Raw genomic sequence first — 26,030 nt, forward strand, 5'->3', positions numbered from 1 at the left:
ATCCACAATACGAGGTTAGTCATTAATATACTGCAACAACATGGGAATAGAGCCGCTGCCAGAGAATTCAACATTAATGAATCAATGGTACAGAAGTGGAGGAAGCAAGAAGAATGAGTTTAATAAAGTTTGATTTATCTGACTGCTTTGTTTCGCTTAATGTGCCTTATAATCCCGTGCACCTTACGGTCCGAAAAATGCATACTGCACACTGCAGTTTAATGTTGCAAAGCACCTATTTTTAACTTCAGTGGATATTATATATGGTTATGCTCAGGATATGTCAGCCCATTTCTACTGGAAATGCCTTTTGGTTAAACTTTCAGCAAGGAATTTGCATTTGCACTGTTACATTTTTATAAAGCTTTAATGTACATAAAAACCAGCTTCTTGTTTAAGTGAAAATAAATGGAAGGTTGTCTTTTTGCGCTAGTAATGTTGTGGAGTTGTATTTTGTCTCGCATCAATTATATCGTCGGTTATATCGTTATCGCAAATTTTCAAATATATATCGTGATAAATATCTTTGGCCATATCGCCCTGCTCTACTACAAAGTAACACATATGTGGGCATGGCTAGACCACAGGGGGTCCATTTCATATTTCAAACATTAAGATCTAAAAAAACAAAACAACCCCCCCCCCCCCCCCCCCCAAAAAAAAACAAAACCAACAACACATTTTTAAGAAATTACAGGCTAAATACAATGGACAATTACTTAACTACTCATTTAATATGGATATTGACCCAGCACTTTACAATTAATGCATTCATGCTGGTGTAAACAACATCATGAGGATTCATCTCTTTTATATTAAAAGGGCACAACCAACAAAAAAACCCAAAATGACAAGAAGATGAGGAAGAGGTTAGATGAGCACCAGCTAGTGATTAGTTATCTGTGTCTGTTTTTCTCAGGAGACTGTAGAGGATGAGTGGATGCATGTCTCTCTCATTTCCCCCAGAATAATAAGGCCTGAGGGCAAAGTAGATTTTGGACTGAAACAAAAACAACGCAAGTGAGTGAGACCGGATATCTCTGATTCTCACACAATTTGAATTATAAAACAAATTAAAATCTTTGTGCCAAAGCGTTTGCTTCTCAAATGCCACCAAAAGGGCTTGAGTAAATAAATACATTTAATACATGCACAATTCTGCACAAGTGCCGTGTAGGCTAACAAACCTGCTATCTGGGCATGTAGTGCGGAGGGATAAAATACAGTTGCGTAAAAGCAATGGAAATCTTGTGACCTGGACTGACACATCACGTTTTATTCTCAGTCGGAGCTTCTATTGTGCCCAGCAGTTCACAGGGACAGATCAATGGCAAAGACTCATGCCCTCAGGTAGCATGCTAGCCTCTCATCTCCAGCACTGTAATGATCTCTCCCACTGGGAATGGACTCAGCCAAGCAACACATTAACAGCCATTTAAAAAAAAACTGGGGCTTTTCAATTGTGTCCTTAGGGTTCAGTACAAGGGGAAACAACAATTATACTCTCCAATAAAAGCAATACGACTATAGATTATTACTGTGCAATAAAAGCCAATCAGTAACTGTTTCATATGTAGCTAATGAGCCCTGGCCTTTGTAATATTAAACTTAAACTGCCAGTTACCATACTGTGAGATATGACCAAGTGATGATCTTAAATTAAAGCAATTACTCACTAAATGCCATCATAAAAACTTTATTTAAAAAAAAAAAATTAACGAAGTAAACATATTTTCAAAAATGGCACCTCCCTTTTCCTTTAGGATCTATATAATCTTTGGAATAATAACAACAACAACAACAGATGAGGCTACCTATGCTAATCTGTGCACCAGGCTAGGAGTGGGGGCAGGGACCCAGCTGAGGTGGTGCCATGGTTGGGGGAGGGAGAAGGGTGCAGACCGCGTGTGGTTAGCTGAGCCATAATCTCACTGTACCCAAGTGAAAAATACTCTTCCTTGTCTTCTCTCTCTCTCTCTCTCTCTCTCACACACACGTACACTCTTCGTCCTTCCCTCTACCCTTCCCTTTCTCACTCACACACACACTCTCCTCAGTTCTTCTGTTATAGGCTCGCCAGCCCGTAAGTGTGTGTATGCCCCTACTGGTTGTGTCCTGCACGCCAAGGGTTAAGCCCCTGCCATTTTAACGCCACTGACAGATCAGACCATTAGGGTGTTACCTAACAAAATGGAAGCCTTTAACCCTGAATCTGCCAGACTGCTTCTGAGTGAGAGTGTGTGTGTGTGTGTGTGTGTGCGCGCGTGTGTGTGTGCAAGTGAGAACCAGAGCCACACAGAGCCCTGTGTGTCTCCACCTGGATTCTCCCTCAGCAACATGACGACAAGGACAACAACGGTAAGTCCAGGTAAAGGAAAACAGACTTCTGTACATGATCTCTCTCACACACAGACACAGAATGGCTGTTTGTATGAGGAAGACACACTTTTTCATGTATTCTCATCAAGACCGCTAAGAAATAAGAAGTGCACATATTCTCACTGCCCACATCTCATCTGGATTTTGATAAGAAAACACAGACAGAATGTGCAATTAAATAAAAATAAATAAAGAGCAATCATTTCACACAATTAACAGAAAATTAACAGAGCCTCAAGCAACAACAACGTCGAAATCATGAAAGTCTAAGAAACACTAACATCTCAGTTAATGCTTAAGCAGTCTTCTCAAACTCCTAATCACAAAATTACTGGATACATTTTCAACCATTAATGTTTACTTTCTATAATAAAAAGGAATCACTAAATGTTTTCAAAACTCCTAGACAGGGATAATCTCCAATTTCAGCCAAATTGCTTCCAAATGGTTACTCCATAATCCTGTAAAACCAGAAGCACATACCCACATACAGAAGGAGGGCCAGGACACACGCAGACTGCTATCAGATTACATTTCTCAGAAATGAATGGTAGCAGGAAGTGCCCAGAGTACAGGGGGGAAAGAGCTTAAAGGGTGCTCAAAAAAATAAATAAAAAATACAGTGTCCCAAAATCCACAACGTGAGTGCAACATCTGTGCACAATGTTGAAGAACAACCAGGTAAATTACATTTGGGTTTTTGAGTAGCTATACTTCTGAGTTAGAAAAGCAAATCATCAGGTTTCATAAGATCTTGATTAGGTGGGGTTCAAACAACAGGAAACCACAGAAAATAAAACATTTTGAAGTATAGCTGAGAAATCAAAATGTCAGTAGGCACATTCAGGCTGCACTTCAGACATGAAAGAAAACTCATCTGAAGCAAAGATTTGCACAGGCATAGTGCACGGCAGTTACAGATTTGGTTATGTGAATGACTAGAGCAGCATCGAAAAAGAAAAACTGAAGTCTTACACAAAACACAATCACCACACTAACCTTCTCATTCATATGTCATGCATGGAGGAAAACTATTGTTTATTAGTCTTTGGAATGAAAGAGTAATTAATGGAAATGAAAATGCTATATGAATGGATATGATAGCTGATATGCCAGAACTTGTTAGCCTTGTTGATTGAATGATATAAATAAAAGGAGAAGTTCAAAAACAAGAATATGGCACCCATATCCTGTCTCTTTTTCCTGATATTCCAGAGTAACTTGTTTAGTACACAGAAATCTAAAACTAAACCAGTACAACAAGGATTTTCTACCTTTGGAAGAACAACCATCACCCTAGGGCTGTGCGATATGACCAAAATCTCATATCCCGATATAAGACATTATCGTCCCGATAACGATATAAATCACAAAAATTTAACATTTTCTGTAAATTCTGTGAATCTTGGGCAGCTCGACGTTTCCAGCTGGCCGTAGTGTACCTGGAGTCAAGTGTTTTAACCGATGCATGAAACGATACATTTTTAGACATAAGTTGTAACAGCCGCTGTTTTCTTTGTGAGTATTTATTACACAGCGTGCTGCAGGGAAAAGCCTGTTCTAATGTTTGAGTCTAAGGTTTATTTTTTAAGCACCTGACAGGCCTTTTTTGCTTCTCATCCGTAAATACTCTGCATACTCTTTCACGTGACTCCGTTTATTTTGAAAAGTCTCAACAGGATCTTGAGCTTATTTGTGAAAGGTTTATGTAGGAAATAAACAAGCGGACACGCGATGGTTTTACCATCGTTGTTGCAAACGACAACACATAAAAACAGGCGCTTGTCCGCCTGTAGTGTGGTTTCTCTTATTAGATATAAGAGAAAGACCATCAAAACAATGAGAAAAATATTGCCATAAACAGTTTATTTTACGACACCACGAAACAAACGATAGCGTAAAATGAAACGATAGACGTTTCTATATTGTCATTCCAACAACGCCCTGTTTTCGTCTCTTGCCCACCGATGCCTTCTTGTTCCAGTTGCCCCCCCACCGAGCTAGGCGAGTGGCTCCAGCAGATCCCCGGGAATAACATCGGAGATCTCTGTCCAGAAGAGCGCAGCACTGGGAACAGCTAAGATACTGCGCAGGACCCTCCTTATATCAAACAGCCCTACATCATCCAGCATCTAATTGATGGTGAAGTTTTAATTGAAGAAGAAAAAAAAAAAGGATATAAACCACATTCACACATGAACTCCCAATTTCGTTTCGAAGAATCACTCCATGACAATGAAGTCTCAAAGTAGCACACAACAACAGATTGTCCACTTTACACTAGTCCTCAATACTGGAAATAGATGAGGGTGGTGCAAGGGCAAAGGGTGACCACTTGCTAGTTGTGAATTCAACCAGCCCATTATTATGGTGATGTGATTATTCTCACATCACCATGAATTGGTGTAGTTGGACTTTAAACTGTCTTTAATTTGCCATCTCGTACAATGTCCAGTCCGGCTGCATAAGACATTTGTGTTCACCTATGCACTTCTTTGGTAATCAGGAAATGTTCAGAATTACAGAGCATTTTTGAAAACAGCTTTCAAGACATTCAGTCAGTTTATGTGTAGCTCTGTAATGGTCACTAACTAGTTGTCATTCTGCAAAATATGTTTTTGCCCCCCCACCGATATCATTCGGTTAGCATACGTCTTTGACCCTGCTTACAGTGTGTGGAAGAGGGATTCAAATTCAAAATCTTTCCCGAGTTGACCCTTTCAAAATTACAGCATCAACACACCCAGAATCCACAATAGGTGTGGCGTTAAGCATGTCTGTTTGACTTTTTAAACCACACCCAGTATCTCGTCACTCTTTAGTTGGCCCCACATATTTGGTCAGATTCTTCTTTACTTGTGCTATGACAAGTCTGTTTACAGGTGGGAGGAATATCATTAAAGTACTAAATGACAGGAGGCGTGGGCTTTCACATGTAGCTGTGCAATATCATGTTGCAGTTAGGATATACTGCATACATTTTGCATTTAAAACAGCTCACATAAGTGCAAGTAATATGGGTAACTGCCCTTTTAAACATAAGGTAAACCTATCATTACCCTTTATATAATCATTTATTTTTAACCTACATACAAATACTCATAACTAAAGTGTGCCATTTTAAGCCATACTCCACCAAAAGTGTTATCCCGAAGTATCAAACACCTGACTTCTGTGAAAGACCTCCATACTAAAATTTCACTCTGGTGCCACTCCTTTATGTGACACAAAAAAAGCGTGACAAAGATGTTAAAGCATGTGATTAACAGTTTCAAATGGTTTTTGAATACACAGATACGACTTGCAGGGTACAAGGGTTAATCTCCTGTTTGACTGTGTTCAATTTTGACAATGTCTTCTCACTTTTAGATTAGTAGACTAAGTTGATTATTTTTCCCTTTCATTCATTGACCAGTAAGCATGTCCAAAGCAGTATACATAGTTGGAATAGACACTTTTTGGTTAAGATCTTCTTTCATGCATCTCTCATGTCTTGCCTGCCTTATTAGCTGAGTGAAGCACTTTCAGAGGTGCTAGGAGCAAAGTATGACTTGACAGTATGTTTAAGCACATGGTTTAAAAAAAAAAAAAGAAAGAAAAAAAAAAGAAAAAAGAAAGCCTTCTGATGTTAGCTGGCAGCATTAGGTAGGGATCCAGGAATATTTCTCCCAAAACACATACCTATACTGGCCTTTATGGACTGATATAGGATTATCTGCAAATAACATGACATTTAACCGATGTTAGTAGCATATGTTTCTGTTGCGTCACATCAATTTTATGCAGCCTGAATGTTCAAAGAGTGTGATAAGGATGTAAAAGAATGAAGTAGGAATGACACTGAGCTTCTGGGAAGATAACTTAATTTTTATGTAATGTGATGCGGGACAAGACAATGTGTGGACCATCACACAGTACTCTGACACAAATTCAAACATTTGAGAACCACTTTTACAATCATTTACCTGGTGTTACACTGTAAATTCCATCTGGTTCTTCATCCTGTTCCCTTTACAAACCCTATCCACAGATGGGACTTTACAAACCTGATCCATATCTACTAGAGAAACCTGACTCTGCAAATCATAATTTGGGTAAGTGGCCACGCTGTTCAAACTTCCACAGCCAATGTTATTAACCTTTGTTTTGATTACTTTTATGCCAGGCAGATAGTGCACTAATGAAATGACATGTACATAGAATTCACAATTCAGCCATGTGGCAGGAAGGCAGCCAGAACCGTTTGTCCCCTCTTGGACTCATGCCTTGATACAACATGTATCCAAGTTGCCGGCTGGTCTGCTTGATGCACTGAGAGTTTGAGAACTGTCACTTTAACCCTGTCCCCATAATAGAACCAGCTGTAAGAGCCAGCCTGAGAAGAAAAAGAAAGTGTATTTCATAAACTGCCTTCCTTATAATGGAAGCGGTACCCGTTTTAGGCAACAGTGTTCATGTAGGCAATCAAAGAGAAGTATTATTTCCATTAGCAATGTTGAAATGTTACTAGATACTCTAAGTAAAAATACCAAATCCATCTTAAAGTCTTGAGAATATGATTGGTTGCAGAAGAAAAAAATAAGTATTACCTAACCTTAAATTAACTTAGGGTGTTTAGTTGTGGATGTGGCCAGTCAGACAGCATGCATGTGCTACATGTAGGCAGCATCCAGTGTCTGGGAAACCCCCCCCCATTAAACGCATATTACTGTAAGTGTTGCATGAATTCAAAATAAGGAAATGTGGTTGAAGCACACAGCAACACTGAAGAGGAGCAAAACTGGACGCTCTCACTCAATACCACATGGCCATGCAGTAAATAGTTATTTTTAGAGATGTTAAGTAGAGATAGGAATATACTGAAAGCCACAATACATATCAAACCCTATTATGGAAACTGAAATGTTACATTTTAGTTTCTCACTCATCTCAAGGTTCTTTCTTAATCGTGTAGTATAAAGTTTAAAGTGGAATTAAAAAGTCAAATGGGTTAGTTTCATTAAACAGTGCCAAACTTATCAGTCAACAAACTGTACTTTAAACTGTTTGAGTGATCTCATTGCAAGAACATATGCATGATGGAGTCCAACGCGGTAAACAAGAAATCGTTCAGTTCAAACAGTGCAGGATTCCTCTACAGAGGCCAAAGAATTCCTTAAGGCCTTTGGGTGGGAACCCCTGGCTGATATGTTGATGCCTGTTCTCCAACATCTAGCACAACTACCAGAAAGACAATTTCTTAGAAGAGCTTAAAAATATTCAGATTTATGGAGAAAAAAAAAAAACACTTTAGAAAAACAATGCAAAATTAATCTTATTGTGGCAAGCAAGCAAAGGATGCAAGACTGTCAAGAATTGAAAGCAAGATGGCAAAGGGAACTACTCCTACACCACAGGACGTGAATTTTCACTATTTGACATCTTTAACTCACTTGTGAGTAGATTACCTCTGATGACATCACTGAGACAAAAAACATAAAACAATACTTCCTGATCTTTCATTCACACAATGCTTGACAGCAGATAGGCGACTGATTCTACTGAGACTTGATAGTCTCACCAGCACTTCCTGTTAGCCGTCTCAAAATGTCTGGCCTCAAACTAAACCTGACTGACAGCTGCGATAAACTGTTACACTGGGTGATTGAGATACTATTAACAATCCTCTAAAGCTATTGACTAAGCCCATTTAAAAAACAAAAGAATCTGTGTTCATCAAATCATATATTCTTTCATATAGAATTTTTTGTTTTGTGTTTTCATTTATAATAAATTAAAAAAAAAAAAAAAAAAAAAAAAGCAGCTCTCATCTGAGACATTTCATGCCTTGAATTACCTCAGATGTAAAGCCACACCTTTGCCTCTCTCACTACGTAGAGATTTACGACATGCAAACTAGTACCTGCCTCTGACCTCAGCTGCACTCACGTTCTCTTGCAAGGTGAAGGGAGAGACAGCAATGGTCCACACTCTGGGTGTGTAGTTGAGCAGAAGAGCAAAAAACAATGCTTAATTTATAAAACAGGAAGCACATGAAGAGCATGCTAATCAGGCATGCCAGGAGAGGGAAAAAGTCACACAGCACATTTGTTTAAAAAAAAAAAAAAAAGGAAAAACAAACAAAAAAAAAAAAAAAAATCCACAAAAACAAGACTGCATCAGACAGTGAACAAGTGCTAGCCAATAAGAAACTAAATTAATGGGCCATCAAAATCAAAGTATTTAGATTAAACTTATTAACTTTAAACTGCATGCAGATATACATGTTTCAGTCTTTAATTTCCTCACCTCTAACACCTTTGGAATGGGATGCTGTCATCTACTGCCAAATTAAAGTGTGGATCTGTTATTTTGCTTTTGTGGCATTCAAGAATTGAGAAAAGTTATGCATTTATAGCACCAGTGAAATCAAATTGATCAAATCGCATTCATGTTCTCTCCTCCACTCTGCAATGCATCTTTGTGTAACAGTTAAACACACACATGGAGCAGAATGAAAGGAAACATGGAAATGTTGAAACAGACAGCACAGCAGAAAAGCAAAATACAGTACAGCGCTAATAATGTTGTCGTCTGGCAGCACAAACGAACCAGCTGCTAGTTAACGAGAGACACCCGGAATGGCTAACCGAAGGTCGAACGGTCCTGATCCCCAAGGAGGAACCGGTCCCATCCAACTACCGACCAATAACCTGCCTCAGTACTACATGGAAGCTCCTGTCAGGCATCATATCGGCTAAGATGAACAGGCACATGGGTCAATACATGAGTGGGGCACAGAAAGGGATTGGCAAGAATACCAGAGGCGCAAAACACCAGCTACTGGTAGACCGAACAGTCAGCCGAGACTGCAAGACCAGACTGACCAACCTGTGCACTGCCTGGATTGATTACAAGAAGGCCTATGACTCAATGCCCCACAGCTGGATACTGGAATGCTTAGAATTGTACAAGATCAACAGGACCCTAAGAGCCTTCATCAGGAACTCAATGGGGATGTGGCGTACAACACTAGAGGCCAACTCCAAGCCCATAGCACAAGTCACCATCAAGTGCGGGATCTACCAAGGAGATGCTCTGTCCCCACTGCTGTTCTGCATAGGCCTGAACCCCTTCAGTGAGATCATTAACAAGACTGGCTACGGATACCGACTACGGAACGGAGCAGTTGTCAGCCACCTCCTGTACATGGATGACATCAAGCTGTATGCCAAGAGTGAACGAGACATCGATTCACTGACCCACACTACCAGACTATACAGCAATGACATTGGAATGTCGTTCGGACTGGAGAAGTGTAGTCGAATGGTAACAAAGAGAGGGAAGGTAGTCAGAACTGAGGGGATTGAACTACCAGAAGGCAACATTGCAGACACAGAGGACAGTTACAAGTACCTGGGGATCCCGCAGGCGAATGGGAACCATGAAGAGGCCGCTAGAAAGGCTGCAACCACCAAGTACCTGCAGAGGGTCAGGCAAGTCCTGAGGAGTCAGCTGAACGGTAAGAACAAGATCCGGGCCATCAACACCTACACCCTGCCCGTGATCAGGTACCCTGCTGGGGTAATAGGCTGGCCAAAGGAGGAGATAGAAGCCACTGACATAAAGACAAGAAAGCTCCTTACCATGCATGGAGGGTTTCACCCCAAGTCCAGCACCCTGAGGCTGTACGCTAAGCGGAAGGAAGGGGGCCGGGAACTGGTGAGTGTCAGCACCACAGTCCAGGATGAGACAACGAACATCCAAGAATACATTGGGAAGATGGCCCCAACTGACTGAGTGCTCAGTGAATACCTCAGGCAGCAGAAACCCAAGAAAGAGGAGGGAGATGAGGAACCATCATGGAAGGACAGGGCCCTGCACGGTATGTACCATCGGCAGATAGAGGAGGTGGCTGATATCCAGAAATCCTACCAGTGGCTGGACAAAGCTGGACTGAAAGACAGCACAGAGGCACTAATCATGGCAGCACAAGAACAAGCTCTAAGTACAAGATCCATAGAGGCTGGGGTCTATCACACCAGGCAAGACCCCAGGTGCAGGCTGTGTAAAGATGCCCCAGAGACAATCCAGCACATAACAGCAGGGTGCAAGATGCTAGCAGGCAAGGCATACATGGAACGCCATAACCAAGTGGCCGGCATAGTGTACAGGAACATCTGTGCCGAGTATAACCTGGAAGTCCCGAGGTCAAAATGGGAGATGCCCCCAAGGGTGATGGAGAATGACCGAGCTAAGATCCTGTGGGACTTCCAGATACAGACGGACAAAATGGTGGTGGTAGACAAACAGAAGAAGACGGCCGTAGTGATCGATGTAGCGGTTCCGAATGACAGCAATATCAGGAAGAAGGAACACGAGAAGCTGGAGAAATACCAAGGGCTCAGAGAAGAGCTCGAGAGGATGTGGAGGGTGAAGGTAACAGTGGTCCCCGTGGTAATCGGAGCACTAGGTGCAGTGACTCCCAAGCTAGGCGAGTGGCTCCAGCACATCCTGGGAACAACATCGGAGATCTCTGTCCAGAAGAGCGCAGTCCTGGGAACAGCTAAGATACTGCGCAGGACCCTCAAGCTCCCAAGCTTCTGGTAGAGGACCCGAGCTTGAAGGATAAACCGCCCGCAGGGGCGTGCTGGGTGTTTTTTTATATATAATCATCATTATATACAGTTAATGAAGGTCGCCGGTTCGATCCCTGGGCTCTCTGGCCTGGTCGTTGTGCCCTTGGGCAAGACACTTTACCCATCTTGCCTACTGGTGTTGGCCAGAGGGGCCGATGGCGCGATATGGCAGCCTCGCTGTCAGTCTGCCCCAGGGCAGCTGTGGCTACAACTGTAGCTTGCCTCCACCAGTGTATGAATGTGAGAGTGAATGAATAGTGGTATTGTAAAGCGCTTTGGGTGCCTTGAAAAGCGCTATATAAATCCAACCCATTATTATTATTATTATTATTATTATTAAAGACTTAATCTTAAACACCTCAGTCAGATATGGAAAGTGGGAAGAATTCAGACATACAACCCTGAGAAGATGTATTGCTTAAAGTCACTAGAACAAAGACTAAGGATGAGGACTAAGAATATCTTTAATTTCTGTAACTTACTGTCTATTGTCATCATTAAAAAGGCTGCAATACCTTTTAATGTTTTCGTGATTACCATAAATTCACAATAGAACGTTAAGGATGGTCAAGTAAAATCAAGACTTCATTTGGAACCATTAAAAAAATAACCACGGGCAAAAACTGTATTCTGATGCTTTACTTTCATGCTAAACAATTCACAGATTCACAAGTGGGAAAAAAAAACTGCTACAATAAGATTAAGTTCCAGACACCAGTAAACTCCAAGGCTAACTCTAACCAAAATAAACTTAACAATGACAAAGACAAGCAAGGCACCCTGGAGCCTTGAAAATGGCAAAAGCAAAAATATATTTATGGTTGGTGGAAAATAGACATGTATCTTAAAATGGTTCAATCCCTGTGTGGCAGAATATGAGAGGATCTCGAGTCATGCCTGTCTAGTTACATCATGGGCCTTGGCCATCATAAAAGACCCCCCCCCCCCCCCCACGCAAAAATAAAAATAAAAATAAAAAATCACTAGCCAAGAGTGCCAACTGTTTGCTTGCAGTAAAAGTAGGCTACTTGCACAACAAAGGTGCAGCTTAGGAGACACACCTCAAAGTCAAGTGAAACAAAACTAACTTACCCACTGGAATAACATGACCCACAGTTCCCAGATTGCTGAGGATAAGGCCGCCTTTAAGCATAAAGAAGTCTCCGACACCAAGACCAGGTAGCGTGACTGCGAGGCTTGATGATTAAGAAGCGTCTCACAATTATCCTCAAATGATTAAAATAGCAGGCACGCCTTTAAACGCCTGACTTCAACGGGAAATGAACGGTACAGCAACTGGAGAGTGTGCCCTTAACCTGACTGTAAGACGTTTCATGTCATACATTAAGTGGTATGATTTTTATCTGACTTACACAAACATTCCTATTCCGGTTTAAAAGAATAAAAGTAGGCGTTTAAGTTTACCACGGTTTGGTGTTTGATACCAAGCTGTCGTGGACACACCAACCCGACGGAGGCATTACCGTCCACCATTACGCCTCCATAAAAAGGCTTTTCACGGTTGAGCTAATCTGACAAAGTTCTTAGATCAATGGCTCATAAAGCCATGCCCATCTGCCTTTGAAAAGGCACAGCAGGTTTAACCTTATTCGGTGGCAATACTGGTTATGATGTTCATAAACTTCAGTGACTCAACTTTGCCCAAAAGAAAAGCTGCCCATTTTCAACTAACCCACCAAACAACAACAAGCTATCGCATGCTAACGTTAACTTGGCTTGCCAACAACAACCTGTCCATCTGTCCGGCTACTAAACCAGCGGCTAACTATCACGAGCTAACAGCCCATTGTGATTATCATCAGTTTCAGAAATTAGAGGAAATAAGCTCAACCCTGCAGCCCTTGCTCCTTTGAATATTGTGGCAAAAGTGTGATTTTTGTAGCACCGATGTCTGTGCAAATAGCGATACACGACAGACAATGAAACAGACCTCGTCTCAAGTGAGCAGCTAGTGTTACAAGGCTAGCTAAGGGAGCTAAGTTAGCCTGCTAACGCCATCTCCCCGGCCACTAGTCTGATGGCAGACAGTCGCTAAATTTATTCACAAACAATCGAGCGTTAATTACATACAGAAAATGACAGTTTTACCTCAGCGTTCTGCAGCTTCAACCTAGGTGAATAAACACACTCCCTTACATTATTTACTAATATCAGTGCATCCATGTACAAGTTTTGCTGGGAAGTTTGGTTAATATTTTTGTACTTTCGAAGCTGGTGCACTCAGTACGTAAGTGTGTGTATGTGTAGCTGAGCGACACACATACTATTACCTTGCACGTTAGCTGAGATCAAGCTACGCTAGCTAGCTTAACTTAGGTTAGCTGAGCTAACACCGAAAGAGAAACTTCCGTCGTCGTCATGTTTTAATTGAAAATTAAAAACCCTAAATTACGTTACATACTAATGAAATAGCGCTGCGCGAACTTACAGAGTCTAGGAGGATCTTGGCTGAATTCCCCCCGTAATTTTAAGTTGTCTGTTGCGACTGTTTAGCTGGCTTCAGTGTAAAAAATCCCGGGGATCCCCTCTCCTCTGTCCGCTGCCACTCCGGCTGCCAGATAATGTAATGAGCCACCACACAGGCGGCGTCATGCTGCGTTCATACACACCTCGGAAATGCTAAGAGCTCAGAGAGAAAGGAAATGATGCGTTTGAACACACTCCACTGACGTACTGCAAAAGAGGTGAAAGTAAAAGCAATTGCAACAGAATTATGGAATGAGAACTTTAAACAATCAGACCGACATAAAATCGGTGTATAGCAATAATTATAATGGGAAGAAAAAGAATTGCTTTGGCAATATTGCTTTTAGAAACATGCCATTAAGCATATTTGAAATGAGAAAAAGACTACCATTACTATCACAATCCACTTTCTGAGAACTGATTATATTATATCATGTTTTATGTATTGTTAAAAAAAAGTTTGAGTCTATAGTTCCATGTAATGTTTCACTATTCCTGGAACGTTTCCTGAAGGTCATATTTTTCAGCAGCAAAACTCCCCAGAGGTCATCTGAAAGTCTAACAAAACAAAACCAAACAAAAGAAAAGAAAAGAAAACGTTCTTGGAAGTTTACTTCCGTTCAACAGTTAAAACCCTTCGGGGAAGATTCGCAAAAGACTTTCTATTCTTCAGAGAATAAATAAAAATTATTCAGTAAATATTTTCTAAAGCTTTCACACACACAAAGAGACAGCATGTCCCTAACATGTCTCTAACAAGGTTGAAAACAGTTTTACTTTCAGAGAAAATATTCTAAAAGTGATTTTATATTTCACAAAGATACCTTTAATAGTCAGCTTCTACAGTGGGATTCACAGCAAAAACAGATTGTGCCATCCTTTTTATGGTGAGTCTGAACAGATATAGGTGTTTCACTATACACGCTAGTTCCTGCTCTTTCAGACTGCTCATTTCTGAGGTTCTCTGGGTTAGCCAATTGCTGAAGTACAGTCCAGAGGCAGAAGCACATCATGTGACAAAGATTACCCAGGCTACTAATCTACTGCCATAAGCTTTGGAGCTGTTGTGTGAGTTTATAATGGTATCCCCTTTAACTGTAAGCATGCAGGCCTGTTTAAACTGACCTCATAATAATCCCCTCTGACTGTCATTTCATCTGTGGGATAATAGTGACCACAATGTGTTTTTTTCCAAGTTTATCACTATTTCAGCTGCTCTACAGGCGCTGTTACATGCAGCAAAAGAGTCACAGAAGCAGCCACCTTGTCTTGTCACACTTTTCTGTATTAACTAATTAAACAGGTGCAGGAAGAGATGTAGGTACAAAGGTCCTTACAAGTTGGATAGCTACACAGTTAATCCTAGTATTTGTCATGCTTTGAATTTGTGCTTTGAAAATCCCAAAGGATAGATACATGAGTAAGATTATACTTAGCTACACACAGGCCTCATAACTTGTTAAAAAGACACTTCTGAGAGGTGCAAATGAACATTTTTCCAGTGAGATTGCAGGAGCCATATTCAGTCTTATAGTCAGACAAAAAAAGGAGTGGCAGTTTTAGTTTAGAAATTTGGGAAAATGTTTATAAGAATTATTTTAGGTAAAAGTGCTAAAAGCTACATTTTATTTTTTTTAACTCTGAAATTACATTGAACGAAAACCTTAGCACCATCGAAGGGTTAGTAATAAAACAGACTAACACCAACTCTTACCACTACAACAAACTATAGGTAACGCTGACAAATTATTGTTCTGGGAAAGCATTTATTACATGGCATGTCATGTGGATGTTACTTTGACACCTTGCACCCTAAACATTGCTGTAGAGCAAGCACCCTCACCATAAACCCAGCACACTGCAAAAAGTACTTAGGAAAGTTTTAAGGAAGAATAAAACAAGTCCAAGGCGTGGATTGAGTAGTTGACTGAGGAGCCAACTGATGAGCCCAAACCAAGGATGATCCAGAGAAATTACGCTCACATCCCAGTGTGTCATAAGTAACTATCAAAGCTGCACCAGGGGGAACTACACAAAATTAGAGAAGTGGTTTTGACATTGTGGGTGATTGGGTGCATGTGGCACAAGGCCTAGCTTTGCTTCCTACTACCTAAAAGCATATAAAATATGCAAACAATGCATTACCATTCAATACAATTAACTCTAGCACACCCAGCACTTCTAGCAGCATAAGTCAATGAATGTAATGTCTACAAAGTGAGGTAAAACAGTCAATTACAAAATTTCAATCATATTTTTATTGGAAAATTATTGAAAACAATGTAAGAATTAAAAACATAGGAACTGGATAGAACATAGCAAGTACTCAAGCTTAAACTGTGTCCTTACAGAGTGCTTTAAATACCAAGCATCAAGATACCTACACAGGTTAGCTAAAATAATACATATCACACTTTACTAAATTGACTTTATAAAACGTCACTGTACAATAAAAGGTTCAACAAGTGGCAAATCTATACAAACATACTGTAAAGAAACCCCTTAGTGGAACTATCATGACAAATTAAAATAGAACAAAATAAAATAAATTCTTTTTTTGTGATATCTGAAGATTATTGAAGGCTCCAAAAGTTAAAACATGATTTGTAAAAAGTAATACATCTACAGGAATTTATATATTATGCAACTTCCAAAAATACATTGCTTAATGTGTGTTTTTTTTTAACTGCATGTGGCAAACCTAGTGGCCACCAAATCACATAAGTATTTAAACACTGTTTGTTAACAGACCAAGCATCTTCTGCACAGTGGATTCTGCAGCAATGTATACTGTCAATTCTCAGAAGGAAACTTTTTCAAATTATTATCCTGTGAAAATAAATTACAAGGTTTCTATTTTTATCTACTGTGGATTTTGTGCAAAAAAGTTATCTACCAAGAGTTTATTGTTAGCAGGTCAAAAACTATTATACAAGGAATCTGCATCAGTAACTTTCATGCAAGAAAAAACAAAAAAACCCAAAACAAAACAGTATTCATACAAAAAAGGCAAGATGTAAAATATTTACCAACAGTTACAAAAATAGCAAGATGAATAAATTAATTTCTTCTACATTTCTTTACTGCCCACATCTCTCCTCTTGTTTTTCCAGCAAATGGAAAAGAGTCCTGGCAAATGTAGTGAAGGGTAAAGAAGCCTTTTACCATGTGTCCTTCACTCCTTTAATCAACAGAGAGCATGAAATACCTGTACAACTGCAGTTGTAACTTTTCTACAATATTAAAAAATATAATAGCAGTCAATCAGGGAGAAATCTCCAGAAGCTGATAAAGTGAAGGCCCAAACTGTCATCTGTTAAAATCCTTTTAAGCTACAGTGGTCTGGATAGCGGGTTGGAAGGGATCAATTTGCTGCTTGTGATAATTTAGTATCAACAGTCACATGTTAGACAGGAGGTTCCTTATAACAGGCTTGCAAGGCTGGTGGTTGGACCGTTTTGGGCTTGGATCTGGACAGGAGGGGGGCCATCAGTCCACTGAAAGAGAGATGGAAGTAAACCGTTAATGCAGCCATACACCAAAGCGCCTAGCCTCAAAAAGGCCATTATGCGTCATATTCAAGGTCACCGTTTAAACGTTTTTGAAACAGATCTCTTGAAATATTTTATTATATAATAAAGGGACAAGAATTACATCATCTCAAAGACTTTTCTTTTTCCTGTATCTATCTAGAGCTTTCATGTTTACTGAAAGATCCAATAAACATACCGGGTTTTCCCTGGCCGAATAGCACAGCTCCTCAGCAAATCATCATCAAAAGATTATATTTTTCTTGAAAATTAAATGTAACACGCTAATCCGTGATTTTATATTTTACAACACATCAAGACTCAGACGAAAATGTTTGAATTTTAACCAGAGCAGTGGTCAGCGATCAGACTCAGCTTGACGAAAATAGCAAAATTTGTGCCTTCTTAAGTTCTTATTTAACATTTGAGAACTTCCAAGTTAGTTGGTATCATGACTCAAACAACGAGCAACAAGCCTATTGTTAACTAACATTAGCATAGCATTTTGGAAATGGTAATGGGTATTTTTGGCTTCCTGATAGTTCAACACCGCTTGCAGCCTTATTTGTAGCATTTCCCACACAAGAACCTTTAAACTGTGTCAGGCAACTGTCTCCATCTCCCTCTCTCTCTCATAACACTGCAAAGACATGTAGATTTATGTCAGCCATGTGATCAATACGAGCTTCTCCTCATCTGTTTAGACTCAACTGCTAGTAAACAAGTGAGTCTAAACAGTATTAATTATCAGCACTAACACTTGACCAGTTCTCCACTGGTTTTACTGAGACCACAAATCAGTTTCTCACTGGTGGATCTTAATGCATTTGATCCTTTTCTATTCAAAGCCTACCAAGCTAATAATTCAAAGCTGTAATCTGTGATTTGTCCACTGACTCGCCGATTTACCTTTTCAACTAATTCAGTCAAACCTTCTGTTTATGTGCCATATTTCTGCAGACTGAGCGCACCCACATCCCTCGTGTTACATCACGACCAAGTTCTGATGCTTACAGATGCATTGTGCACGTTCTTTTTATTTCTGGCCAACAGATGAACAATAATAGAAATATTGAGCTTGAGCAAATTAACCAGATGTAAATACCAAATATTTTTATCATGGTGTTTGTCATTTTCCTTTAAGGCCATAATCTTGTTGATTTAGAGCTTCTTTTCTTTTTGGTTCAAGAAAATTTTCATAAAATAATAATAACACAGTGTGATAACAATAAACCTAGGACACCAAGTTGCTTTAACGTACACTGATGAGGTTATGCTCAGGAAGGCTGCAGGCAGCGATGTGGTCCTGTAGCAGCTGCTGGGAAAAGTTCTGGTGCATCTGGGCGGCTTCATGGGCATCCATGGTGTTCCCAAGAGCCTTGTTCAAATCTGCAAGCACAGCACATGGTCAAAACCTTTAAACAAAGCTTGTATTGTAAGAAACTGTGATAAACTCAAAAATGTTTTGCCAAGTAGTCTACACAGATTAGACTGTCTGTGCAGCTCTAAAATAACAAATTATGTTTTACTGAGAAACAGGAAAAAGTCATTCTCTACCTTTCAACAGTGCTGAAGACCAGAGCTGAACTGACATGTCTGGGATCTTGCTGGCCAGCTGCATTGCAGGTACAACCATGTTGTTACTTTCCTACAGAAAAGACAGAAATTTAGAAAATGTCTGCAAATTTTCTGCAAAACCAGTCCTCATTTGAAGACATGCACGCAAAAAAGGGTAGGTTTAAAAATACAATGTTCATTTATTTGTACAAGAGTAATGAGGACCCTCCAATCAACTAAATGACAAAGAAATCTCCTCACAAATGACAAAGAAACCAAATGTTAAAATGGTTGTAGCTACAACCATCAGCAGAGGAAGAGCCAGCTTTTAAACATATTTAGCAGAGATGGCCAGAAATTACTGAATCATTTATTTCACATTTTAAAATATTCAGGTGCATATTGCAGCCTTTCTCTGTTAGTTGTTTTGCTTTGCCTGAGACTCAACTAACAAGCAGAACTATGCTTTTCTGTATCGACCAGCAAATGCCTCAGTAGCCACAAACTAATGTTATGGGCTATCACGGGTCCATGCAAATTTGGTTAAGTGCGATGAATATGAGAGCAGTTTCATAAACCAAGACAATGTATCACTGTTCATTCTGTTCCTTTTATGGGCAAAATGTATAAAAAGTTTAACGAATGAGGCTCCAGCTGCAACATTAAACAGCAAAAGGGGATGAGATTAGACAGGTGAGTCATTTATTTCTTACTTTAATAGTTATGTTCTATTTAGTGACCATGTTCTTCAGATCTATCAGGTTACCATTAGTGTGAGCATTAGCCCCATTTGCCAAGTATTTAGTCTTACTCTGTGGTTGCCCAATACGTAGAAGATGTGGCCCAGCAGAACAAGGGAGCATGCCGTCAGTCTGTTCAAATCCTCAGCATTAGACATCTTCAAGGTTTCTCTTAGGAACCGTCTTCAAGACAAAGAAATAAAATTATGCAACAGCGCGGGGTGTGTTTTTGGGTGTGCATGCTTGAAAAAAAAAAAGTGCCATACTTTGCCTCGTTGTACCGTCCCTGAAAGAAAGACAGGAGTCCCCTGATGTAGAAGGCAGCAGCGCGGAGGCAGTGGGAGCTGAATGAAAAGAGAAAAGTCAAAGGGTGTATATTTCAGAGTCTGAATTAATATTGTCATTTCATGTATTTTCTTGTGTTGAACATAAAACATGGCTCTTACCTTACGGGAAAGTTATGGTCTGGGTTTATTCTCTCAAGAAGGCTGTACAGCTGAGGAAATTAAGAAAAAGACAAAAAAAAGGAATGTTAAACATTACAAATTGAATAACAAATCTTTTTTTGCCCCTTTGTCTCAAAGCCATAATGTTTATTTTTGAAATGACTTTAATCTCCTAGATGTGGTAGAACTGGGATACAATGTAGTTCTAACTATGCTGAATGAACATTTTTCCTTTGAACATTTAACTTTTCAGTGCTCCCTGGTGGACGGAGAATGTAATGGCAACACCATGTATACGAGGACAGGACAAAAGTATTTATTCAGCCAGGCATTGAATTAACCCACAGCCCACTACATTTCACTAATGTAATTAAAAGACGGAACTCATTATTATGAACTGACCTCCTGGTGTCGGTTGCCTTCCCTTATGTAGACGCTGGCCAAGTTGGTTACAATGTATGTCCACAGTTCCTGGTGTGTGGTGAGCTGAAACACAAGAAGACATGTGGACATAATTTAGATGAGAAAAGAAGTCGCTGCAAGACAGCATTGAAGCGTTTGAAATGGAGGAACTTTTTCACAATTCTAAAAACTTTTGAAGGAAAAGGTACTTTAACTTTTTTTTTTTACATTAATGTTAAGTGCTTTCAACCACACATCTGCTTTCCAACTCTGTAATTATAACCAAACCCATGACAAACAACAAGCACACAGCTATGTTCAGGGCCTCTGTCTTGTTGTTATTGTAGCTGTTGCTATGTCAACTACCCACTGGATAATAAGTCACATTAGCATTCCTATCGGTGGTGGACGTGCAATAAGGGGGAAATAAATAGAATAAATAACAGAGACCTGTAAGCTATGTAGTTCTCGCTGAGCTGCCCTGTAGCTAGCTACCCGCAGGGAGTCCCTAGAAATGTTCAGTCTAAATGCTTCTTATAAGATGAGAAGATGCGAGAACTGTTACAGCAACTGAAGAAAGAGTGCCCCCCCCTCCCCAAAAAAAACCAAGAAAACCAAACAAATTGTCACATACTCACCCGCAAAGCTGTAGTAAACTGTGCTTCTGCATTATCCATACAGTTTACTGAGATACAGTACAGACCCTGTGATATGGGAAGGACAGAAGATGAGATCTTTTAGACTTATTATTGGAAAAAAAACCCCCAGCAAAACCTCACCCAAAAAACAGGAATAAGACTAAAGCTTTTTTCTTTTTCTTTTTTTTTGCAAGTCATTTTTATAGTTCCTTAAATTTGAAGCCGTGTTCTGTAACTTTTGTCTTATATGGTATTGGTAATACGTTCATTAAGCACAGAGTTTAGACAACTTAAGGGTTTTGGCTGAAAATGCTCACCAATAGTGTGTGAAGCTGAGCAGCATGGTTGGTGAATAACCTGGGGGACTGTTGGCACAGCTGACACACCTGTGAAATCTAGAGGGACAGAACAGAGACTTCGTTTTCACAGGACCATTTAGATATGCAAATTATTTTAAAATATAACCTGCAACAAAAATAAGATTCCAAAGGCACTGGACATGACTATATGCTTTTTAACAGAGCACATATCAAAGTCAATCTATTACACTTTTCTTGTTTTCTGCCACATATACTGTCAAAATGATGCATGCACATGTTAAGAATGGCCAAAATTTGAAATAATGATGCCAGTGTTTATACAAAAAAGTCAGTCGTCAAGCTGCTCTACATGCTCAGTTTCCAGGGAAGTTAATCAGAAGAAAAGCAGCCTTAAGTAAAGGTGGTTTTCAAATGGCTTGCTTCATATAGAGGACGCACAGAGGGGCTGCACCAAGGGTCCAATTAAAGATAAAAAATAAAAACATTCTTTCGAACAGCGAATTCTGTAAAGATACACTAGAAGAGTTCAGGGATAAAAGGTGGAAGGAAGCATAATAGCATGCTTTAAATAGAAAACAAAACTCAAAAACTGGCCATAGAAACAGAAACAATATACCTCTTGTAATGCAGTGGCCTTGTGGCCTGTGACAAGTCGGCACATGATTATGTGTTCCAGTAGAATGACTTGAAAGGTAGATAGGATAGGGCTGCAGTCCAACACTGGAGCATAAAAGACACAAAGGACAAAATTTACAAAAGTAGTAGTGTAGTGTACAGGTGTGTTTTCTGTTTGTTTTATAAACAGTGTGAATATTTTAACTCACTTTTTAGCTTCTCTAGTTGCATAAGAGCTTTGTCTGTGTACTTCTGGGCTTTCTCCAGATAGCCTGCTTGCATGGAGTGCATGACTGTCACCTGTAAAATGAAAAGAAAATACAGTTAACAGTACAGTCAAATCCCTTGCAAAGCACTAATATGGGGGGGGGGTTCCCTCTCCCCAAACTGTAGTCCCAGAAGCTTTCAAGCTCTACGCTTTTGATATCTACATTTTTAAATGTAGTTGCGTTTCCACTGCAAATTAAAACTACAGATTACTTGTAAACCAGCTGGAAATATCTGTGTCAGAAGTTGAAAAACATTTTACAGCAGATGTTTACCTTGGACTGTTAACGATCTCAGGCCATCTGACTACAAGCAGACAGAATATTTAAATCTCTTGCTATCATGTGTTCCACTGACGCATTAGGAGTTTTTCCTGTGGAGTTTTAACGTCTGGCTATCACTGGTCAAGGACTAGATTTATTGGTAATCAAACTTTTACAATAAAAATTTTTTGCAACCTTCAAAGGAGTGCAGAAACAAGACAAATAAGGATCATTAGATCCCACATTTATCACAGATTTTCCTCTTATGTCCTTTTTGGAGACTTAATAGTGTTTATACTACAAAATATATACGGTTATATGTGTTCCAGTCCACTCTGGCAAATGGTTTAAGTAAATGAAGCGAATATATATGAAAAATAAATAAAAATTGCATATTTGTGGTAATTTACACTTTTCTAAAACCCATTTGTGATGCGACTCCCCAAGATGCAAACACATCACATCAGCCACTTAAAGCCAAGTGTAAACAGGGTCATAAACTGGAGGACAACCAAAACGGACTATATACATTAAAAATAAAAAACCAACCTCTAAAAGTCATGCTGAGGTTAAAACTTTAAGCGAATTTCAAGTTACGGAAAGAAACGCGCCATTACCAAATATACGAGGACACACATATGTTCCTTGGGCAGCCAGTGGAACAAGTCAGCTGGGTTGCTCGGCAGAATCTCATCATCATGGAGTGTGGAGATGGTTTGGATACACTGCTGCAGCTGCTTCAAACACGGCTTCACGCTCTTCACCTGGAAATGTTCATTAATATCCGTCATATCTCTTTGTAGCATTTAGCACATAGTTATACCTCTACCTATGCCACTAAAATCAACATTTGAATGCATGAACATTAAAACTTTCATAATCCTACCGATGTTACAGGAGAAACATAGCTTACAAAGCTTAAAAATAATCTGCAACAGAAATCTCTGGCAGGACTCTGAAACGGTAAATACTGCAGCTGTCAATTGCACTGACCCATGTATGCAGTCTGTGCAATGGGCAGGCATTTGTTGAGTTTTGTTACCGTAACCATTAAATAAATCTTATCCCAGTGCTCTGGTGGGATAAGACAGAAACACTTATAATGTCAGCATTCAGGACTGAGCGTTTAGTAAGGCTTTAACAAGCTTTTAAACCTTATTAACTAGTTTTTAATTAAATGTAACAGATGACTCGATACACACAGTTTTTATGTCCTAATAACCACTAAAGTTGAAGTTATGGCTCCCTCCACATTTATTCAGATAACAGAATAATTGCAGAGTAGCAAGCCTTGTTTTTCCAAGTGTTTTTGCTTAACACAATTTCCTCTTACCTGTCCAGCATCCAGGTAGTGTGTGACCTGTAGCACAAGGAAGAAGACCCTCAGAGACTCCTTCTGGATTGGGTTTCCCTGCCAGTTTTCCACTATAGTTCCACATAGTGTGAGAAGAGGATGCACCTCCCCAAGCTTCCTCTCCATTAGCAGCAACTAGAAGATTGGACAATATTAACACAATCAAAAATGCTTTTTGTTTATTTTAACTTGCACTGTAATTCCATTAGCATTGTGTTAAAAACAACCAAATAAACCCTGAAACAAAACAACAACAAAACAAACTGTTATTGTATGCACTATTTAATATAGTGTGTATTACAACTCTATAGCCCTACAAAGTGAAGTATGACAAAATACTCACCATCCCTTTACTAAGGAGAAACAATGCCCTAAAAAGCAAGAACAAGTCAGGTGAGTTTAGGAAGACAGACAATCTGATTTTTGTTTCCTTACTTCACTAATACTTTATTTCTCTTAACACAATACCTGTTTCTATGTGTGAGCAAATATGGACGTGACTCAGAACAGGTTAAGCGATTATTAATATAAAAATCTGACAAACATGTATGACATTTCCTCTATTACGCACCAGTGTCTGTGGCAAAGTAGGACTGTGTCAGCTGTGTTGTCAAGAGTTTCATAGTCCACTTTCTCATGACTAAACTTTTTAGGAGACCTAAGAAACCGCCAGCTACCCGCTCAAAGCCTTAAATGCAATTAACAGAAGACAGGTACATCTATTTACCTGGTATATTCGGAGCCCACCACTCGGGCGTACTCAGCTCCAACTCCCAAAAGGTCACATGCTGACACCAAGTCTTTCTCCAGTGTATGAAGTTGCTAAGAGACACAATTAATAAACAATGAATAAATGAAAACAATGAAAGAACACAGTTATCTACTGGGACGTTTTGCTTTTGTTTGTTTTTTTATTATAGACACAAACTCTAGACTCTAACCAATATAGTTCAAAAAGCTCTCATATTGGATTTATTACGTTTATTAATATTAAGAGAACACTATTATACCTGCTTATCAAAATATCTCGCATGAGTAAAGTAATACCCTAGGGGGAAACATTGATACTCATTGTACTTAATACATACCGCCAGCTGGAACAACAATCTGCAGTGCCAGTATGGTGTTTGTTGTGAAATCTGGATGGCTTTGCGCAGCAGGGGTTTTGCAGAGTCCACCAAATTCTGAAAATCGATTTGCAGAATCAATAGTTAAAAGTCAATTAAAAAAGACCACAAGGCATATCTGTTTTTTTTAAATACAGAAATTAAAATGTCCTACGATAAGCAGTAAAAAAAAACAAACAAAAATTATAATGACCTTACCTTGAATTAGAATGGCTTACCTGTTGGCAAAAGAGTTCTGACAAAATGCTGGCAGCTTCAAACTTGACATCTTCAAACTGAGGAACTTGCTGAGATATATACCACTGCAAAGCAAAAGACAGAAAATGTTGGCGGCGTCGCATTTGCTGTCGTTTCTGACAACATTAAACGCTGATAGTAGCTTTTTAAGCTAACAGCAAAGAAAGAGCGAAAGTCTAAGACTCGGATGGCTATCTAACAAACAGCTGATCAAATCAGACACGAACTGACGTTATTTCTTCATCCATTTACGAATCAAACCTTCCCGAATAAACAGCGATTTAAAGACTTCCGCCGTTCACCGTTTTCGCTCCCTGCGGCCTACACCCATCCCCTTCTCCGCAGCATCCCCGCTCTTTCCCAGATCAAACGTCCCTCACCGCTTTCTCCAAGTGGTTGCGGGCCAGCTCGCTGTTCTTGGTGTGGTGGTAGAGAACCGAGCCAAGCTGAAGATGTGTTCTAGCTTCGATCCTCTGCGGGGGCTTAAACTGAAACACGGCCTGTAGACAGTGCACACAGAGTCGTATTTTAGGCGGACTGGAAGTTCGGAAATGCTCCGCAAAGCCTAAAAGGGCGAGGTACCAGCGCTCCGGGGCCTCTACGTTTGACGCCATTTTCCCAGACAACAACAAGTTTTTCAGCGCTACGGCCAGACTGGCGGGTTGCCAGGTTCGGCCATGTAGAAAGAGCTGCTCACTACTCCTGTTTCGTTTACACTGTTTAGTAAACCTTAAATTATGTTTGACTACGAACTAAAATCACGATGAGTTTATTAGAAATAAATACTTTATCTAATTGCATTTTACTTCAGACACCGTTGCTTAAATATCAATATCAGGCTGTAATTTGTGATGTATTACTCTTATTCAATATATTAAGTTTTCTTTCCCTGTGCCTGACAAAGTATGGCTTTACATATCAAACACAGCTATTCCAAGCGCCCATGTGAACTCACAACACAAAAAATATTTCTTCTAAGTTGACATGCAGTAAGTTATTTAGGGGGTAAGTTGTTTCCCGGGGGGATCAACTGATCAGTAGATTAATTAA

At 39.7% G+C, this 26,030-nt stretch overlaps 2 protein-coding genes across 3 annotated transcripts in view; both read right to left on the reverse strand.

The window, feature by feature from the left end:
* The window catches only part of gatad2ab (GATA zinc finger domain containing 2Ab), a 33,584-nt gene extending 19,917 nt beyond the window's left edge, over window positions 1-13,667 (reverse strand). For both annotated transcript variants that reach the window (XM_085448193.1, XM_085448191.1), the window contains exon 1: window positions 13,447-13,667. The gene's annotated coding sequence lies outside the window, so the exon portion shown is untranslated. The remainder of the gene's footprint in view (window positions 1-13,446) is intronic.
* Window positions 13,668-15,719: 2,052 nt separating this feature from the next.
* LOC146680091 (MAU2 chromatid cohesion factor homolog) lies at window positions 15,720-25,635 on the reverse strand. The gene is made up of 18 exons (XM_085448347.1): window positions 25,361-25,635; window positions 24,962-25,045; window positions 24,705-24,800; window positions 24,344-24,438; window positions 23,960-23,987; window positions 23,596-23,751; window positions 22,880-23,026; window positions 21,942-22,032; window positions 21,734-21,837; window positions 21,115-21,192; window positions 20,798-20,863; window positions 20,160-20,243; window positions 19,758-19,807; window positions 19,578-19,655; window positions 19,383-19,494; window positions 18,572-18,662; window positions 18,276-18,403; window positions 15,720-16,981 (listed from the first exon to the last, which is right to left on the reverse strand). Exons 1-18 carry the CDS (start codon window positions 25,592-25,594, stop codon window positions 16,907-16,909), a joined length of 1,797 nt encoding a protein of 598 aa, XP_085304473.1. The 5' UTR covers window positions 25,595-25,635; the 3' UTR covers window positions 15,720-16,906.
* Window positions 25,636-26,030: the final 395 nt, after the last annotated feature.

This window comes from Copadichromis virginalis, linkage group LG23 (genome assembly GCF_057382275.1).
Source record: "Copadichromis virginalis isolate Kocher_CV1m ecotype Utaka linkage group LG23, C_Virginalis_male_GT1.1, whole genome shotgun sequence".
Taxonomy (NCBI): domain Eukaryota; kingdom Metazoa; phylum Chordata; class Actinopteri; order Cichliformes; family Cichlidae; genus Copadichromis; species Copadichromis virginalis.

Coding starts and splice junctions, on each gene's coding strand:
- LOC146680091 (XM_085448347.1), bottom strand. CDS start 25,594: ATGGCGTCAAACGTAGAGGCCCCGGAGCGCTGGTACCTCGCCCTTTTA. Junction 23,988..24,343: donor GTGGGCTCCGAATATACCAG/GTAAATAGATGT, acceptor CTTGCTTTTTAG/GGCATTGTTTCTCCTTAGTA. Junction 19,656..19,757: donor GACCATAACTTTCCCGTAAG/GTAAGAGCCATG, acceptor CTTTTCATTCAG/CTCCCACTGCCTCCGCGCTG.